This window comes from Ornithodoros turicata, chromosome 1, assembly GCF_037126465.1.
Source record: "Ornithodoros turicata isolate Travis chromosome 1, ASM3712646v1, whole genome shotgun sequence".
In the NCBI taxonomy this organism is placed as follows: domain Eukaryota; kingdom Metazoa; phylum Arthropoda; class Arachnida; order Ixodida; family Argasidae; genus Ornithodoros; species Ornithodoros turicata.
The window spans coordinates 225,281,967-225,299,114 of NC_088201.1; the positions used below are offsets into that span (position 1 = coordinate 225,281,967).

General features: G+C 47.8%; 1 protein-coding gene and 3 non-coding genes across 4 annotated transcripts; 1 reads left to right on the forward strand and 3 right to left on the reverse strand.

Moving 5' to 3' along the window:
* Positions 1–1,817: 1,817 nt before the first annotated feature.
* LOC135395462 (uncharacterized) lies at positions 1,818–4,913 on the forward strand. The gene is made up of 2 exons (XM_064626661.1): positions 1,818–1,880; positions 4,218–4,913. The coding sequence occupies exons 1-2, from the start codon at positions 1,818–1,820 to the stop codon at positions 4,911–4,913; spliced, it is 759 nt and encodes a 252-aa protein (XP_064482731.1).
* Positions 4,914–15,462: 10,549 nt separating this feature from the next.
* Trnas-gga (transfer RNA serine (anticodon GGA)) lies at positions 15,463–15,534 on the reverse strand. The gene has a single exon. It is a non-coding gene; the product is annotated as a tRNA-Ser (tRNA).
* A 243-nt stretch (positions 15,535–15,777) lies between these two features.
* On the reverse strand, positions 15,778–15,849 carry Trnas-gga (transfer RNA serine (anticodon GGA)). Its single transcript has one exon. It is a non-coding gene; the product is annotated as a tRNA-Ser (tRNA).
* A 243-nt stretch (positions 15,850–16,092) lies between these two features.
* Positions 16,093–16,164, reverse strand: Trnas-gga (transfer RNA serine (anticodon GGA)). The gene has a single exon. It is a non-coding gene; the product is annotated as a tRNA-Ser (tRNA).
* Positions 16,165–17,148: the final 984 nt, after the last annotated feature.

The following is a 17,148-nucleotide window of genomic DNA, read 5'->3' on the forward strand; positions in this document are numbered from 1 at the left end:
CATACGTTTCATTAAGTGAGTCGGACAAAGTGACAAAGTACACGCATGTTGGAAGCTCGTGTCTGGATTGGGAACACGTATCAGAACGTAACTCAGCACGATACGAACAACGTATGGTTGTACAGAGCGGATTGCGTCCGTTGCCCTTCGTTCCCCCTTCAATGTGAGAAGGGATGAATGGAAGAAACATGTTGAGAAAAGGCTAGCATGTACACAAAATGCAACGCAATTTTTCTGGAACAGGTAGCCGTTCAGTTTTATCATTTGCGTTTGTCCAGTTTTATGCAGGGTGTCCAACCGAACCCGAACCGAAAACTGTACTCGAGCCGTTAATTTTTGCGGGAACCGAACCCAAAGCGACGTTTTCATGACACCGTTGAACCCGAACCGGAGCACAATCGGAAAAAAATAATAACTGATGATAAATGATATGATATGATAAATGATAACTAGTCCGGAATGAAACGGTTCGGACATCGAAGAAGTCAGTATAAGAGTTCAAGTGCCTCTCAATCCCTGGACGAGGACACCTTAGTCTCCATGTCACGGAGTTCCCAAATATTTACCTAGAAATCGAACGAAAACGCATAGTGACTATGCTCTCAGCGTCTTTTGTAAGACGTTGAAGCCCAGTTTTCCATGTGAGCGCCGTTGCTAGCACACCACGCGCGCGCAGCGGTGTCTGCTCTTCAAAGAGGAGACGCGACGCCACGCGGACGCTTGTGAACCGCTGGGTTTCCGAGCAGACGACGCGACTGTCATCTGTTAGCAACTGACTGTATTGTGTTAAAGGTTCGTGGCCTGCCATCGAATGAAGCAGGAATGGAGTAGATCTGCTGTGTAGCTCGAAAGTTCGAACTCGAATATGTGATTAAGCAAGCACCCAACATTTCCTTTACGCATGAGCAATCAAAATTAAACAGGTCAGATACATGAGAAGTGGAGAAGGAGCATAGGCGGAACGGTATGATTGGTGCTGGTTTCCAAAATAAACGTAGTCCTGCTTACTGGTAGTGCAGTTGTGTAGCGACATATTGCCTTTGTGTTGTAGACTAACAGGTACATTGTTGTGAGCTCGGACAGAGCAAGGCTGGCACACTTGTTTTCGACATGCTTCAGTACGATTTGAGATTCACACTGCGAATGTGGTGTGCCTGATGAGTACTGTAGTGTATGTAAAATGCTGCTTGTCTTATTGGGCTTCGTTTAAGTGTATCATGCAGGCGCTGTGCATGTGAAAAAAAAAGTGATTTTGGGAACGGACACTAGCAGGGCTACACTCTTGCACATTAGCGTGGAAGCCATTTCCGAGTGTTCGTCCATTTCTTCTTTGTCTCGCTAAAGAAAGTACCGGGCAACTAAAAAGATCAATGCAGACAACAGCAGTAAGCTATTCGCCACGGATTTCCTGATCAAACAAATTTCACGGGAGATATCAAACAGACGCGTTTAAGCGGTTCGGGGCTGCGAACCGGTACGATTTTTCGGGCGAACTGGAACTGAAACGGAACGAAATCCAAGCAGTATTTTTTTTCTGAGGTTCAACGCCTTGCTTTTATGTAAGCATAGTCGCAAAGAAAGCAGACAGAACGCAAAGAATGAGCCGCTGAAGCAGTCTTCGAAACTCTCTAGCTAAAGTGTAATGGCAATCGGTGATGCTGTTTGGAGAGAGACACGCTGACACGTCGGCGCTAAATCGGAAACACTTTGTTATATTGCTTTTTTTTCTCTCTCTATACCGCTATCGATGTTAAATATAGCGAACTATCTCTCTCGATCTTTAACCCTTTCCCTTACGGTATAAATACGAAGCCGAGATGTTCGGAAACAACACAGTCGCTAGCAAGACTCCAGAAACGCTCTTCGACATGAATGCTCTAGTGAGTATAGGAGTATGTCCCGTAGAAGTTGAGATATTCGCGGAGACTCACCGTGTTCGACAATTTTGCGACCCTCATTTTTCCGCGAATTTAGAGTCCCGCGAAATGTTATTATCGAGGGCTGGGAAGGACCAGAGAGAAAGGACAGGAAAATATTGTAATTCGCAAAGAATGAATTCCTCTAAGTCGAACTGAGCCGCTGACTGTATTTTACTCTAGCTTGCAGTATTTAAGCGCACGTTTCACAGACATGCGTAAAATTTCCACTACTGGACGTGGAGTCCACACTCGTTAGAATATAATTTCGTCAAGCCTGTGACTCTTTCAAGCAAGTGACTCTTTCTAACTCGAGGATGTACGTTTAATTGTAAACGCAAAGTTGATCAAGCCGGGGTTTGATTGTGCGCTCCAAGAAAAAATAAAGTTGAATTTTGTACCTTAGCGGGTATAACCGCAATGAAGCTAATATTATACCTTTTATTTATTTATGTACCTTTATCTTTATCTTTTCGGATAGAACTCGATGCCTTGAGGTCTCTAGTCGCATGTGATTTCGGAAATATAAGCACCTCTTACCCTACAGTTCTACCCGAATATCTATGGGCGCGTTAAGCGGACGCCCCAGAGCGACAGTGCTTGGCACTACCACCATTAAGTGGTGACGCTCGTCACGCCCCTGTTTTCGGAGGGTGCATGAAAAAGGGGAGTCATGTTCAGTCACGTGACCTCTTCCCTCGTCTCCGTGAAAGCGGAGAGGAGAACGCGGGACGTGGGGCGGCAGCAGAGCAGAGAGAATGGTGAAAAGAGAAAGGGAGAAACGGAAGCATGGCGTGCCTTGAAGCGTCGTTTAGTGGCTGCTCCAGGAGTACGGAACTCGGAGAGCCGGAGAAGGAGCAAGGGGGCAGCTACTTAACGCGCGATATGATTGCGTTTGAAACGTAGTTCTACCCGCGAGGGTGCAAAATTATCTCTCTCTTCTTTAAGCATTTTGACCTAGGTTAGCGTCAAGGTAGCACCGCACATAAGAAGCATCATGAAACTTGCGCGAGTCCGCGAATTATCAAGACCGTAAAATTGATCGCTTTTACGATATACGACATAGTTTTATGAGCTTGTCCATAAACAGCGCGATGTTCTTCTAATATATCGTTGAGTGTCTGTCTAATACGATATATCGATGTATCGTTGTGTGCAGCAGTAAGTGCGTTCCGTTCACCCTGCCATGTCAACCAAACGCGCATCTTTTTGCGAACGATATCATCGCGTTGGTGGATGTATTTGAAGTATTTTCGCAAAAATAACTCAAATGAGTTGTGTGGCGGAGCAGATACAACGTGCGGTCGCCGGTGTTGACTCGAAGGTCATGTCCACTCATGTCTAGATGGGCACTCGAAGGGTTGGGACGCGGCGGAGACAAATACTGGCCTTTCTGCTGCTGAGGTTTTCTTTCTTGTTTTTTACTGCTTTCTCTGAGATTTTCCCTGATTTTTTTCCGGTACGCTTTCCAGAAAAACATTTTTCTATTCCGTTTTAACTCCGCGAACCAACTGTGGCTATGGCTGGAATTAAAGGAACGAATGGGGGATAGTATGCGTGCTGGGCCGACTTCACGAGTAACTGTGCAACATTCATCGGCTTTGGAAGGCCCAGGGAAAACCTCAGGCAGCACAGCCGGATTCGATGAGATTCGAACCGACCACTTCCCAGTCTTCAACACATCCTTGGCTAGGACCAACGAACGGGACGGACGCCTTAACTTGCTCGGTCATGCCGCTAGTCCAGAAAAACATAAGCACGGTTCGTCATAATGGCCCCCATGGCGTCCCCGAATCCACCACATAGGCTATACAGGGTGTTCGCTCTAACGCGTCCAGAAATTATATTTAAAGCGAGCGATAAAAGAAAAGCAAGTGGTACTTTTGTGCCACTTGACTAAGAAACAGGTACTGCTTCACTAGTAGCACCCGTCTCTTAGTCAAGGAGCTGAAAAGTAGCGCTCGTTTCTCTTTTATCGCTCGCTTTAAATAAAATTTCTGGACACGCTAGAGCAAACACCCTGTATATGCATGAGTGTCTCCAAATCAGCTGGACTCTCGCCTTTTCACTATGTTCAAATTGCTTGCTCTATGGTCAAGTCCAGCCCACCAGCGCCCTGCACTAAAATCGCTTATACGATTTTTGGAGGTCGATGACTTCGGTCCTGACTGCCGAGGTGATTCATTATTCCATTCACCACATTACCGCAGGCAATGGGATAGAGTATCAACCACTGACCATTACACTTCCCATTCATCATTATTAAAATAGAGTTGTTGTTATTGCCTCTGATCTTTTCAGGTTGTTCTTAGCGCCGTTGTGGCCTGCGTCAGTGCCGGAGGCTATGGACTCGGTGGTCACGGTGCTTACGGCGGCCACGGAGGATACGGAGGTCACGGAGGCTACGGTGCTTACGGCGGCCTGGGAGCATACGGAGGTCACGGAGGCCTCGGCGGTTACGGGGGCGGCTTCGGCGGCTACGGCAGCGGTCTCGGTTTCGGAGGTCTCGGAGCTGGTGTCGGCGGCGGCCTCGGCGGTGGCTTCGGTGGCGGATTTGGCGGTGGCCTCGGCGGCGGATTCGGCGGTGGCGTTGGAGTCGGCGTCGGTGGCTCAGTTGTGGGTGGCGGAGTCGCAAGTGGACCACAAGTTGTCGGAGTTGGGCCTGCCGTTGCAGCCCCACTCGCCACCTTATCTGTCGTGCAACAGCCAGTTGTGAGGCAGGTCAACCACGGTCGCCAAGTAGCTCACAGGGTTGCCGTTCCTGTGACCACGGTCTCCGAGAACGTTAGACCTGTTGTTGTCAACCAGGGCGCTGGCCTTGGCGGAGTTGGGGGAGTTGGCGGAGCTGGATTCGGCGGAGTTGGAGGAGCTGGGTTCGGCGCTGGGGGACTCGGTGGCGGCTTCGGGGTCGGAGGCGGATACGGCCTTGCCGGTGGTTACGGGTTGGCTGGTGGCTATGGCAAGGGTGGCTATGGTGGTGGCTATGGCAAGCATTAATACGTGATACGCTTGGGGATATTAATCACGTTTCATACGTACGCATGCAAAGAATGAGGAAAGCACACAGCAACTCAGCTTCCTTATTGCAGGGAGAAGGTCATCGCCATCACTCAGCACTCTCCGTCACCAGCGCCGCTTTCTACGCAGATACATTTTATACTAATGCTGCTGCTGCTGTACTGATAGGAATATATTGTTCGTAGTGTTTATCTACCAATTAAGCCAAATGCTTATGATGTAAGATAAATTACTGCACAGAATAAGTTCTTAAGTCAGTTAAGTTAAGTCATCCAATCACGTCAATCCACGTGCATCAATGCACGTGCAAAAGTATTTGACGTCAGAAGCCGAATAAAGGGGGAAGAAAAAAAGGAAAATTTGTAGTTTCCGTTACGAGCACGTTCCCACATGGAGAGTTAGGGAAGTGTCAACTTGCTGATGAAAGGAACGTGTGGGAGTTTTGAACGCTGTGGAGTGGCAAACCTTTACTTCCTGCAAGCGAAATGCAAGTATGCATGTTTAGTCTTTATCCGATGTGACTGAACTGCCGATGTACAATATTTTGTAAATACACCAGCGCCATGTGTCTAAAATAAACTGTCATTTCATAGTCACATTTGTGGTTTCTCTGTTTATTTCTTTCTACCACGCAATGCCTGTCCCGTGGAATAATCGCACAGCGATCGCCGACAAGGACATAGCGAGCCTCTGGACGCTTTGTGTCCAAAACGATCGTTGGGGAGGGTTTGGGTAGAGGTTGTTGAAACGGAAGGGAAACAAAGTCGCTAGAAGCCCCAAAGTTTAAAATAAGCGCGTGATTATACTAAAAATCACTGGCGTTGGAAACTTTAACGAATTATCCGGCTTCCGAGCAGTCCAAAACAAAGAAGAAAAGGGGTAGTAGACTAGATTAGATGAGAGAAAAAGAAAGATAGATTATGAATTTAACAAGTTGTCAAATAGCGGAGTTGTAAACAGGTAACAAAGGGTCATATGGCGGAAAAGACTGGAAGGTCATTCCCATAGGCCCCTTGTATCTGTGTATGCATGGTACGTCACCCTCCGTCATCGTCCTTTCTTTTCCTTTTTTGCTTCTTTTTCTCTTTTGGGAATAGCAAGTCGGTCTTGGCATGTCTGACCTTTCCCCCTTTCATTTATCTTTAATAAACATATCCTTCCTCTGGTCCCCCTCTTCTCTCTTCTGTCCTCTCTCCATCTGTCCGCATCTGTACGCCGCTAATAGCCACAGTTGCTACGTGGCGCCAACCCGGAATAAAAGGAATGCATCGCTACGTAAAACAAATAAAAAAAAAACTGTAGTCTTATAGCATGCGAAATTTGGTGCAAAACCGGGTTTAAAGGCTGTATGAGCTCTACCAGGCTATCCCGCTGATGGTGTCGGCTCCAGACGGCGATTTGAACTTCTTGGCCGTTACACTTTTTGTACAGATGAATCTAATAGGTCAGTATGTTCGCCACATATAGCACGATAACAGCCAACCATCATTCCCAATGACAAGATTCTCCTTCCTGATTTGTTGATAACGGGAGGCGGAGCCTATTATGAAACCATTATGTACGGCATTATGGCTACAAACTCCGCCTCTTGTTTTCAACAAATCAGGAACGAGGACGATGCCATTCGGGATGATAGTTGGCTAGGAGCGCGCTATGTGGTGAAGCACATTTTTAAGAATGGTGAGCAGAACGCTATGTGTACCTCCGCGTTTGGCGTCTGATTGGGTGCTACAAATCTCCAAATGACGTAACAATGGATAGAGGTATGTAGATGGCGGTACGTCTACTCGCCTTTATAAACCCAGAAAAAAGTACCCAGAAGAAAGTGCGTTTTTGTATTAGCCCTGCACAAGTTACGAAGGAGAAGTATTGAACAATAAATTGTAAATAGAATTACGAAACGTAGAAGAACAATATTACACTTATTACACCCGTAACTATATACCTGGAGATATGAGTTCTTACCTCTCTTAAAGGAGTACAGAGGGCCATCAAAAAAAAAAAAAAATCAGATTAAGACGTATGATGAAAGTGTGTATGTCATTATACCGAATAGCGCGAATGGTTTTGATGTGTACAATTTGTTTCCCAGAAAAAAACATAGCTCCGCGCGTTCACCCTTAACTCGCCACTTCAGCTATAACGAGGATGAGGAGGTATGATGCCACGTCATCGATGACGGTATAAGGAGAAGCACGGCCGAAGCATTACCGAGAAAGGAGAAAGGCTTTACCAGAACCCCGAACAACCGAGTAGCAGACGACAGCGGAGTAGCAGACAACATTTCTCTAGGCCAATCAGCGAGCGTTCTCCTTATAGCGTCAGCGCGAGGTTCCAGGCAGATCACAGGCTGGTACTGCTTTTCACCACCGTTGCGCACGGTCGCTTTTTGCGGCGTATTTTAAATTCAATTTCTGCGATAATTATGACTCAGTGGTGTAAATTACTTCGCATGGTACATCGTACTGGCTTACTTAACAGTTTTATAGGAAGAAAATTGGGTGTTAAAAATGACTTCTGTGCTACTTTAAAGACTTGGAATGACTACAAGCAGGTATTCACACCGGGAACACTCTCTGAGCCCCCTTTGAATAGTCCTCCCAGTCACATTCACTCACCCGATTCGCTAGAAAGATCGAATGTCATGTTCGACATGCACTTTGACGCACGCTGGTTCTAAGCGCAGCACGCACCACCAGTGATGGCCAGTAGTTAACTACATGTAGTTAAACTACTAGTTAAACTACCTGATTGTAGTTAAAGAGTAGTTATCAACTACTTGTAGAAATGTGGTGTGCAACTACTAGTTAAACTACTATTTCGAGTAGTTAACTACAGTAGTTAGGTTACTGCAGGCCCCAACTACTTTGGATTTTGCCGCAAGCTTTGCGGCACGATTGTGCAATCGGACTTTTACCATGAGCTACTTGTTTGATGAGAACGGAGGTGCCGAACACATGTGCCGTGCATGTGTGCGAAATCTTCACTTTTATAACTGCTTGTGATTCATATTTAGGTGTCCAAGGACACTATAGAATGGGATTGGTGTTGATGGACAACGTTAAGTAGTAACAGATGTAGTTAAAATACATTGCAGTAGTTAAAGAAGTAGTTTTAACTATACCTCCCCTGAAAAGTAGTTGAATTACTAGCTGAACTACTCCATCGCGAAGTAGTTAGTAGTTATAGTTAAACTACTGTAGAAGTAGTTAGTGGTCATCACTGCGCACCACGTCCTCTGGGCGTCTCGTAATGTGAGTCGCTTTCGATGCCCATTTTTTTTTCGTGCACGCGCAGGCCCGGGATGCGCTGGTGGTGCTGTCCTCTGCCTCCATGGGCCACGCCTACGCACCGTTACCGACACTGTTACGCCGTTACCGATACGCCGTTGCCGCTACTCGTTGGGATAATTCGCTGACACCATGCATCCTGGAGGAGCGCACCGGAATTTTCCTGGCGTTCGGAACTGAACTAGCATAGCAACCAGAGTGGTTGGATGTTTCTTGTTCACACGTTCTCTCAAAGCTACGCCACGGAGCCTTCAATACTTTACGAACTGTTTTTCTTTTTTTTTTTACCGATGTTTTCACATTTTCACCGCTGCTATAAATTGAATGATCTGATGGAGCACGTGACTAAAAACGTCGCTAAACCCAGTATACGAAAAAAGTTACGAAACAGAAGAAGATAGACGCTAAACTTAGCGACGGAATCACTAAAGTGGCAACACTGGCAGCTAGCCGGCCTGGATGTATAACGCAACTGTAAAAAAGGCCGCTAAGCTGTTCTCATAGGGTTTTGATAAAAAAATATGTAAAGGATAAAAATAAACATGCTGTATATTGATTATTATCTACTTATTATTATTATTATTATAATTACGGGATATTTAATCCAGCTAGAGTAGCCGGTTCTTTTCAAGAGCGCCACAGTCTCCATTTTATTTACATTACACAAAACCCAACCAACCAATGATGTTGTTTTTCATCACATTAATTTCTGGAGCTTCTTGTAAATTGAAGAGGAAAATTTAATTGTTTTCGTCGCCACCCACGTGGCCCTTCTGTTGAGCACAGCCTCCCTCCTGACAGTCTCTTCTCGAAAATATGCGTCACTATGCATGCAGAACAGCTTGAATGAATACATCTCATCACATATATTCTGGAGCCTCGTGCAAATTAACCAGGAAAATGTTATTGTTTTTGTCGCTACCCATGTGGCCCTTTAGTGTAGCTCAGTCTCCCTCGTGATTTTCGCTCCTTGCAAATATGTGTTCCTGTGCACGCAGAACAGCTGGAGGAATACATTTCATCACATTATTTCAGGAGTTTCGCGTAAAAAAGAGGAAAATGTAATTGTTTTCCGAGCTAACCACGTGACCCTTGTTCGAACTAGATTTTGAGAATGAATAATAATTATACTCTTTTCGAAAGAAAAGCGCACACTCGCGCTGCACCAGCGCTGCGTGAATTTTTAAAGGTCAGCTCTGGGGTCACGGTTAAGGTCACCTTGACTCTTTGAGACTGGAACGATAATCTGGAAGTCCTTATTGAAGTGTGTCTGAAATCACCCTTGATTTCCAGAAAACGGCCCCACATTTTAAATAATCGTAATGAACCATTCCGACTTTAAAAGCGACGAAAACCCCCGTGCCGGGAAACAAATAAAAGGACGACACAACACACAGCAGAGATGGACGAACAAGGCTTTTTATTGACAAAATCTGCTTCTTAAATATCCTGAGCCAGCAACGCCCTCTTCCGCAAGGTCACACCCTCAAACCTGCCTAGTGCCTTTACCTTTTCGAAAGCACGGGACTTATCAGGAGAGCCTCCTGTCAGAAACTTCCAAAAACTCCTCGACTGTATCAGTTAGCAGCAATGAAGGCACACTCACGCACCTGTTCCCCGCATTTTTATCCGTAATGCTTCATGGTATGATAAAGCACCGCCCTTATTACTCTTATATAAAATTGTGGTCTCATGGAAATTAGCAACACACCATTGACAGCTTTTTAAATGTTCAACCAAGTTGCCATACCCCCTGTTAACCAAATGTTGATGTCCCTTTAACCGAACATTAATGCACCGGGAAGCCTGCTCTATATATTCACGCCCGCAACCAAGCGGAATAAGATAAACAACTCCAACTGTGCAACCCAAAAACCCATTTTCATGATCTATAGAGCATCCAGGTAACTGCTCCTGGTTTACCTTCCTAATCAGTGATCTTAAAGGAGCAATAAAGTGGTATCTAACATGGCCAAAAGCTGCTGTCATCTTGTAAAGCAGTATGTGAAAAGCATTCCCACAAAATATTTCTGTCCAAAGTTGTTTCACCACGGTGCAATTAATTTGGAAAATCGCTGCCGCTGTGACAGGCCGGAGCGCTCCAACTGCAGACCACACCCACTCTACTGTGACGTCGGTGGTAGAGAGCCCCTTATTCGTTCGCAGGAAAAACCGTCTGCTACGAACATTGCGAGCTGTTTCCTGTCGACTTCTATTCTTTATATGATTTATATCACGTTTTCTAAAAAAAAAAACAACAAAAAACAAAGCATATCTGCAGCCCGAGAAAATAAGATTACGATCACAAGAGTATTATATCCGTGGATTCTGTGCAATCTCAGAATTCACAGTAGCAGAAAGCAAGCGATGGTGGCGGTATTGTGGCGCCACCTGAGCCATGAACCTGTGGCGGCATTGCCAGCGCCATCACATCAAGGCGCGAATAATAAATAGCCTTGCCTCGCTCAGCCCGAGCTCTCGCTCTGACCTGGCAATTCCACCGCCATGTTGTTGTCTGGTCTCGTTAGTCTTCAGTAGCACTACAGTGGTGACCCGAACAATACCTTGGACAATACCTGACGGACCTGGACATGGCAGTCGTCAATTCCTCCGGCTTCTCGGAACTGCCCGCTCCGCCTGTGTCCCAGGTCAGCTTCGAAAGCTCCGCCCACGCCTTGTCTCAGCAGGTTCGTCACCTTACCCAGCTGGTCGCAAACCTTTTATGCCGACCAAGATCATCAACTTCCTCCCGCGCTGACCATCGCGCAGACTCCCCATCGGTTCCTGCGCGTTCCTGATCCCGAACCTCCAGCAGACTTTGTCACTACCACCACCGTTTCGGCACCGATGCACGACGCTGCCTCCTACCTTGCTCGTGGTCGCGACAGCCGAAAACCCTTTCCACGACAAGCGCGCCCGAGTCCACCAGCAGCCGCCTTTTCCACATCGTTGACCGTACCACCGGGATACGCTTCCTCGTTGATACGGGCGCGGAAGTAAGCGTCATACCCGCCGACAAATTTTCACGCCGACCCCGACAGCAGTGCTTCAGCCTACGAGCCGCCAACGCCTCTACCATACCCGTTTACGGCCAACGGTCTCTAACCCTCAACATCGGGCTCCGAAGAGATTTTAAGTGGCTTTTTCTTGTCGCCGACGTCACCCAAGCAATTCTCGGAGCAGATTTTCTCAACAGTTTCAAGCTGCTCGTTGACGTCAACGGCAGGCGCCTCATTGATCGCTCAACGTCCCTGTCAGTCTGCGGCCTTAACCTCCCTGCACCACCATCCCGCGTACTATCTTGCACTGCGCCGGACGTCCCCTTCGCCTCTATACTGAAGGATTTCCCTGCGTTGACTCAACCACCCGACTGGACGAAACCAGTACAACACGACGTTGTTCACCACGTTTCCACCCGTGGCCCACCAGTTCACTTCCGCCCGCGGCGCCTCGCACCCGAAAAGTTCCGCGTGGCAAAGGCAGAATTTGACCACATGCTTGAACTTGGTATCATCAGGCCATCATCCAGTACGTGGGCTTCGCCGCTGCACATGGTGCCAAAGAAGACCGGGGACTGGCGCCCGTGCGGCGACTATCGCGCATTGAACAAAGCAACCATCCCCGACCGCTATCCCATCCCGCACATCTTGGATTTCTCAGCTCATCCGGAAGGCGCCACCACGTTCTCGAAAATAGATCTCGTCCGCGCTTACCATCAGATTCCTATGGCAGAGGAGGATATACCAAAAACCGCCATTACGACCCCATTTGGCCTGTTTGAGTTCCTTCGAATGCCCTTTGGCTTGCGGAACGCTGCCCAGACTTTTCAGAGGTTCATCGACAACATCATTCGCGGATTACCATTTGTCTACGCGTACATGGATGACCTCCTCGTCGCAAGCCGCTCCCCAACAGAGCACGAACATCATCTTCGGGCACTCTTTACCCGCTTACAACAGAGCGGCATCATTATCAACGCCGCTAAGAGCGAATTCGGAGTCGGAGAACTCGACTTCCTTGGCCACCATGTCAACAGCCAGGGCATCATGCCTTTACCATCCCGAGTCGCTGCCATTCAAGACTTCCCGCAGCCCGTTTCCGTGACCAAACTACGACAATTCTTGGGGCTGGTGAATTTTTATAGGCGCTTTGTGCCATCATGCGCAGCCAAACTGAGTCCTCTCGAGGCTCTGCTCTGCACCAAGCGCTCGAAACACTCTGTGCTGCACTCTTAATCGTGTGACGCGTAATAAGGGGCACTTTTTGCATTATTTTGACACTTAGAATACGTGGTGTTTTGTGCCGCGCAGAGAGTCGGTCGAAGGGTGCCGCTTAGTCTAGACGCTACACTGTGCCAGCAACAGCATGTGGCACGTTGTACCGATTATGCCAGTGGTACAGGCGGACTGGCTGCAGCTCCGGCACTTCGTAGCACGCAGAATATACGGTAGTGTGTGCCGCCTCGTGGGCCTGGTAGCGCGTGCCACATAACATCGTCGACGGTGGCTTTACCATGCAAAATCAACCGCACGACAAAGTTGCACAACACTGTAACAAGAAGATGCATGACAACTTTACTTCTCGAAATGTGCACCGTACGCAATAAATGTGAGACAGGCTGAGATCAAATATTGCACACAGTAAAACAACATTGGAGAAAAATACCACCCGGAAGCTGTGCAAACGGTTAAACTAAAGTAAGCTGGTCTATAATGACCGGGAGTTGATACTTGTCAACAGTAAAATAATAACATTGGAGAAAAATAAGACCAAGCAGCCTCGTTAAAAGTTAAAATATGTGTTAAAGCAAAAGTGAGGTGCTCCACAATGACCAGCAGTTCATACCTGTCACCGTTAAAACAATAACATTGGAGAAAAATACGACCAACAAGTTGCGCTAGTAGTTAAACGAAAGTGAGCGGCTCCATAATGACTAGCAGTTCATACTTCTCAACTGGGCCAGTGTACGAAACACAAGAAATCTCCATATCACAGCAATGTCGAGGACAGGTAGGTATCATGGAGTACGAAGACAAGAATAGGTGGCAAACCCTTTGCCACATCCGGTGATGTTACACCACAAAACAAAAGAAGACGAAAACAGCGAAGACTGGCTACGACGCGCTTGAAAATTGAAAATGTCGTGGTTGGCATGCTTGTAGCCTGGGTAGCTGATGTAGTCCCTTCTGTCTGGGAAGTAGAATTTCCGGTGGCTTGCTGGGTGTACTCAGTGCTGGGCTCGTCTGCCGATGCTACACCTGGGTGTTACAATCCGTTGTTAGGCGGTATGAAAATGGGTTAACTAGCAACATAGGAGGAAGAAAATCGGGAGGGAGTCGCAAGGACACCTAAGTGCCTCCCACAATTTTTGTCCTCTTTTTTGTCCTCGGAACCCAAATTACAGGCAATTATGTCGCAAGCAGTGCGAGGGGTCAAGCACACTACGACGTGGTCCCAAAAACTACTGGAAATCTCAGGGGAATATTAGTAATAATACTTAGAGCTCTGCAGAGAGACGGAGCTCTAATCTTGCCCTTTCAATTTGGCACTTTACACTTCGCTGCCAATCGGCAATGCTCGTCTGCAAACGCGCACTGATGTGAATATCGTATCGCATCACAGCCTATGCTTTTTGGTCTGGCAGGCTTTCCAAATACTGTGGGAGCATCTCATACGCATTAATCGTTACAAAATGAGACGTAATCACATTTCTTACCTTCAGAATCCTACCGGCCGAGGTTGCACAGGCAGAGCACGCACCGTTCGCGCCGATGCATTCGAAAAGCAAGGCAGGGACGCCTGTGGTCGTCCGCCGGATGCTACCTTGACGCCACTTCACCTTTGTCAACTACTAGGCCGTCAACTGTCTATGGACCATGCTAAACTAAAAGTACATTGCGTACCGTATCAAGCAACGTGGATTATTAAAGCTAACACGCCAGCACAATAAAATAGTGGAGGACTACGTTGCGCAGCGCAGTGATGTGACAACGCATTTGAAGACGCGGGCTGTTCGGTTGGTTCGGTGAGGAGAATGTATGAGGCAGAGAGGGAAGAGCAACCGTGTAAGGGGCACAATAGGCGGCACATTTCTGCTGAAGAGCGAGGTGCCGCCTGATAAGGGTTACAAATGGGTTTATACCGCTATAAAAGGCTGGGAAAATTTGTCTCGCCTATGATTTTCGGAAACAACGCCTAAAATAGCCGTTTTTTTCTCGTAAGGGGCACAATAAGCGTATTTGGGTTTAGAGTGTGGTTTGGACCCCTGAAGCGGCAGCTGCCTTCCAGGCAATCAAACAGGCAATCGCTTCGTCGTCCCTTCTATTCCATCCTCAACACGACGCCCCAACGTCCATCATGGTCGATGCCTCCAGCACAGCTGTCGGCGCCGTCCTCCAACAACGTATCTCTGGCGCTTGGCGCCCTCTAGCATTCTTTTCACGCAAGATGAAGCCCCAGGAGACTCGCTACAGTGCCTTCGGTCGCGAGCTCCTGGCCATATATCTCACCGTGAAGCACTTTCGCCATTTCTTGGAGGGCCGACAATTCACCGTATTCACCGATCATAAGCCCCTCGTCTACGCATTTTCTTCATGCAGCACAAGCTACACCCCTCGTGAGACCCGCCACCTCGCATTCATCTCGGAGTTCACCACAGACGTTCAGCACATCAGTGGTGCAGATAATGTGGTGGCGGACGCGCTCAGTCGCGTCAACTTCATTGGGACATCCTGTCAGTCTTCGCTCCTCGACGCACTGGCTCAGGCCCAATCATCCGATCAAGAACTCGCATCTTTCAGAAGTGACCCTTCGTCTTCCTTAACCATAGACGATGTCGACCTGCCAGGCGCTACACAGCCTGTCGCGTGCGACACGTCACAAGGTCGACCCCGCCCATTTGTTCCGGCGGCACTTCGACGAGAAGTCTTCTCGACCTATCATTCATTGTCCCATCCTGGCATACGCGCAACTCAAGAACTCATTTCTCGGCGCTACGTCTGGCCCTTCATGAACAAGGACATCCAACAGGACATCATGGACGGACAACCAACCACGCTATTCCCATTCTTTCTTACATCTTTCTCACTCACTCTCTCATTCAGACACGAGGCAGGGCGATTGTAAACGACGTAAACAACGAGATTTGGCCGAGGCAGACCAACAATTAGGGACGACACAGACAAATAAGCCTCAAACGCCCAGAAATTAACGGATGGAAACAACTCAGGGAAAAGAGGTGCTGACGCCAGGAATCGAACCTGGGTCTTCCGATTTCCGGTCAGATATGCTAACCGCTACACCACACCAGCACGCCGTTTCCCTTGGGCCATTGAGTGCCTCAAGTACGGGGGGGACGGACAACCAACCACGCTATTCCCATTCTCTCTTACATCTTTCTCACTCACTCTCTCATTCAGACACGAGGCAGGGCGATTGTAAACGACGTAAACAACGAGATTTGGCCGAGGCAGACCAACAATTAGGGACGACACAGACAAATAAGCCTCAAACGCCCAGAAATTAACGGATGGAAACAACTCAGGGAAAAGAGGTGCTGACGCCAGGAATCGAACCTGGGTCTTCCGATTTCCGGTCAGATATGCTAACCGCTACACCACACCAGCACGCCGTTTCCCTTGGGCCATTGAGTGCCTCAAGTACGGGGGGGACGGACAACCAACCACGCTATTCCCATTCTCTCTTACATCTTTCTCACTCACTCTCTCATTCAGACACGAGGCAGGGCGATTGTAAACGACGTAAACAACGAGATTTGGCCGAGGCAGACCAACAATTAGGGACGACACAGACAAATAAGCCTCAAACGCCCAGAAATTAACGGATGGAAACAACTCAGGGAAAAGAGGTGCTGACGCCAGGAATCGAACCTGGGTCTTCTGATTTCCGGTCAGATATGCTAACCGCTACACCACACCAGCACGCCGTTTCCCTTGAGCCATTGAGTGCCTCAAGTACGGGGGGGACGGACAACCAACCACGCTATTCCCATTCTCTCTTACATCTTTCTCACTCACTCTCTCATTCAGACACGAGGCAGGGCGATTGTAAACGACGAGATTTGGCCGAGGCAGACCAACAATTAGGGACGACACAGACAAATAAGCCTCAAACGCCTAGAAATTAACGGATGGAAACAACTCAGGGAAAAGAGGTGCTGACGCCAGGAATCGAACCTGGGTCTTCCTGGGTATGTTTCCTGGCAACGTTTTTTTTTATCGGTTTCAAAGTATGAAATACCGAACAGCCCAATTTTTAACCATTCCGAAACACACATGAGGGCCGCCATTCTCATGACGGAATTGGTTTATGCGGTGTATAGTATAGACCGCCGTCAGCGGTATAGAGTCTATACCGCTGGCGTAAGTGGTATCAGTGTTGTGCAAGACATCATTCCCTCTCTGCGGACCATACGGGGATGCAGACAGGGGATGGTGGCAGGGAGCGCATGCTCGACCGACGTAGTCTTCATGCGTGCTGTGCGTTTTTGTTTTCTCCTTTGTGGGATGGTCAGTCAATGACAAAACAAGGTGTTAATTCTTCTGTACTGCACATCTGCACAGTTAGGATCCGTTGAATTATGCTGCCGCGTTGCCGGTCTGCGGTTCACTGGCGAAGAGCACCGTGAACGTCACGTATTGCCAACCGAGCTGTGCTACGGCTACCTACGAAATATATTTTTTTGTTGGAATTGTAGTTATCGTTGATAAAGTAAGTCAATTGCATGCTTAATTGCGAGACTTCATCTCTCGTCAATCGCTTCACTCTTGACTCACGGCTCACCTCGGCTGCATTGCTTGCTGCGCACACGTCTCTATCTCGAATGCCCGGCGTTTGGCATTCCAGGAGCAATAGCTACACTTCTTTAAGAGCAATATAATCGTCTGAACGTGTTGTATTTGGCA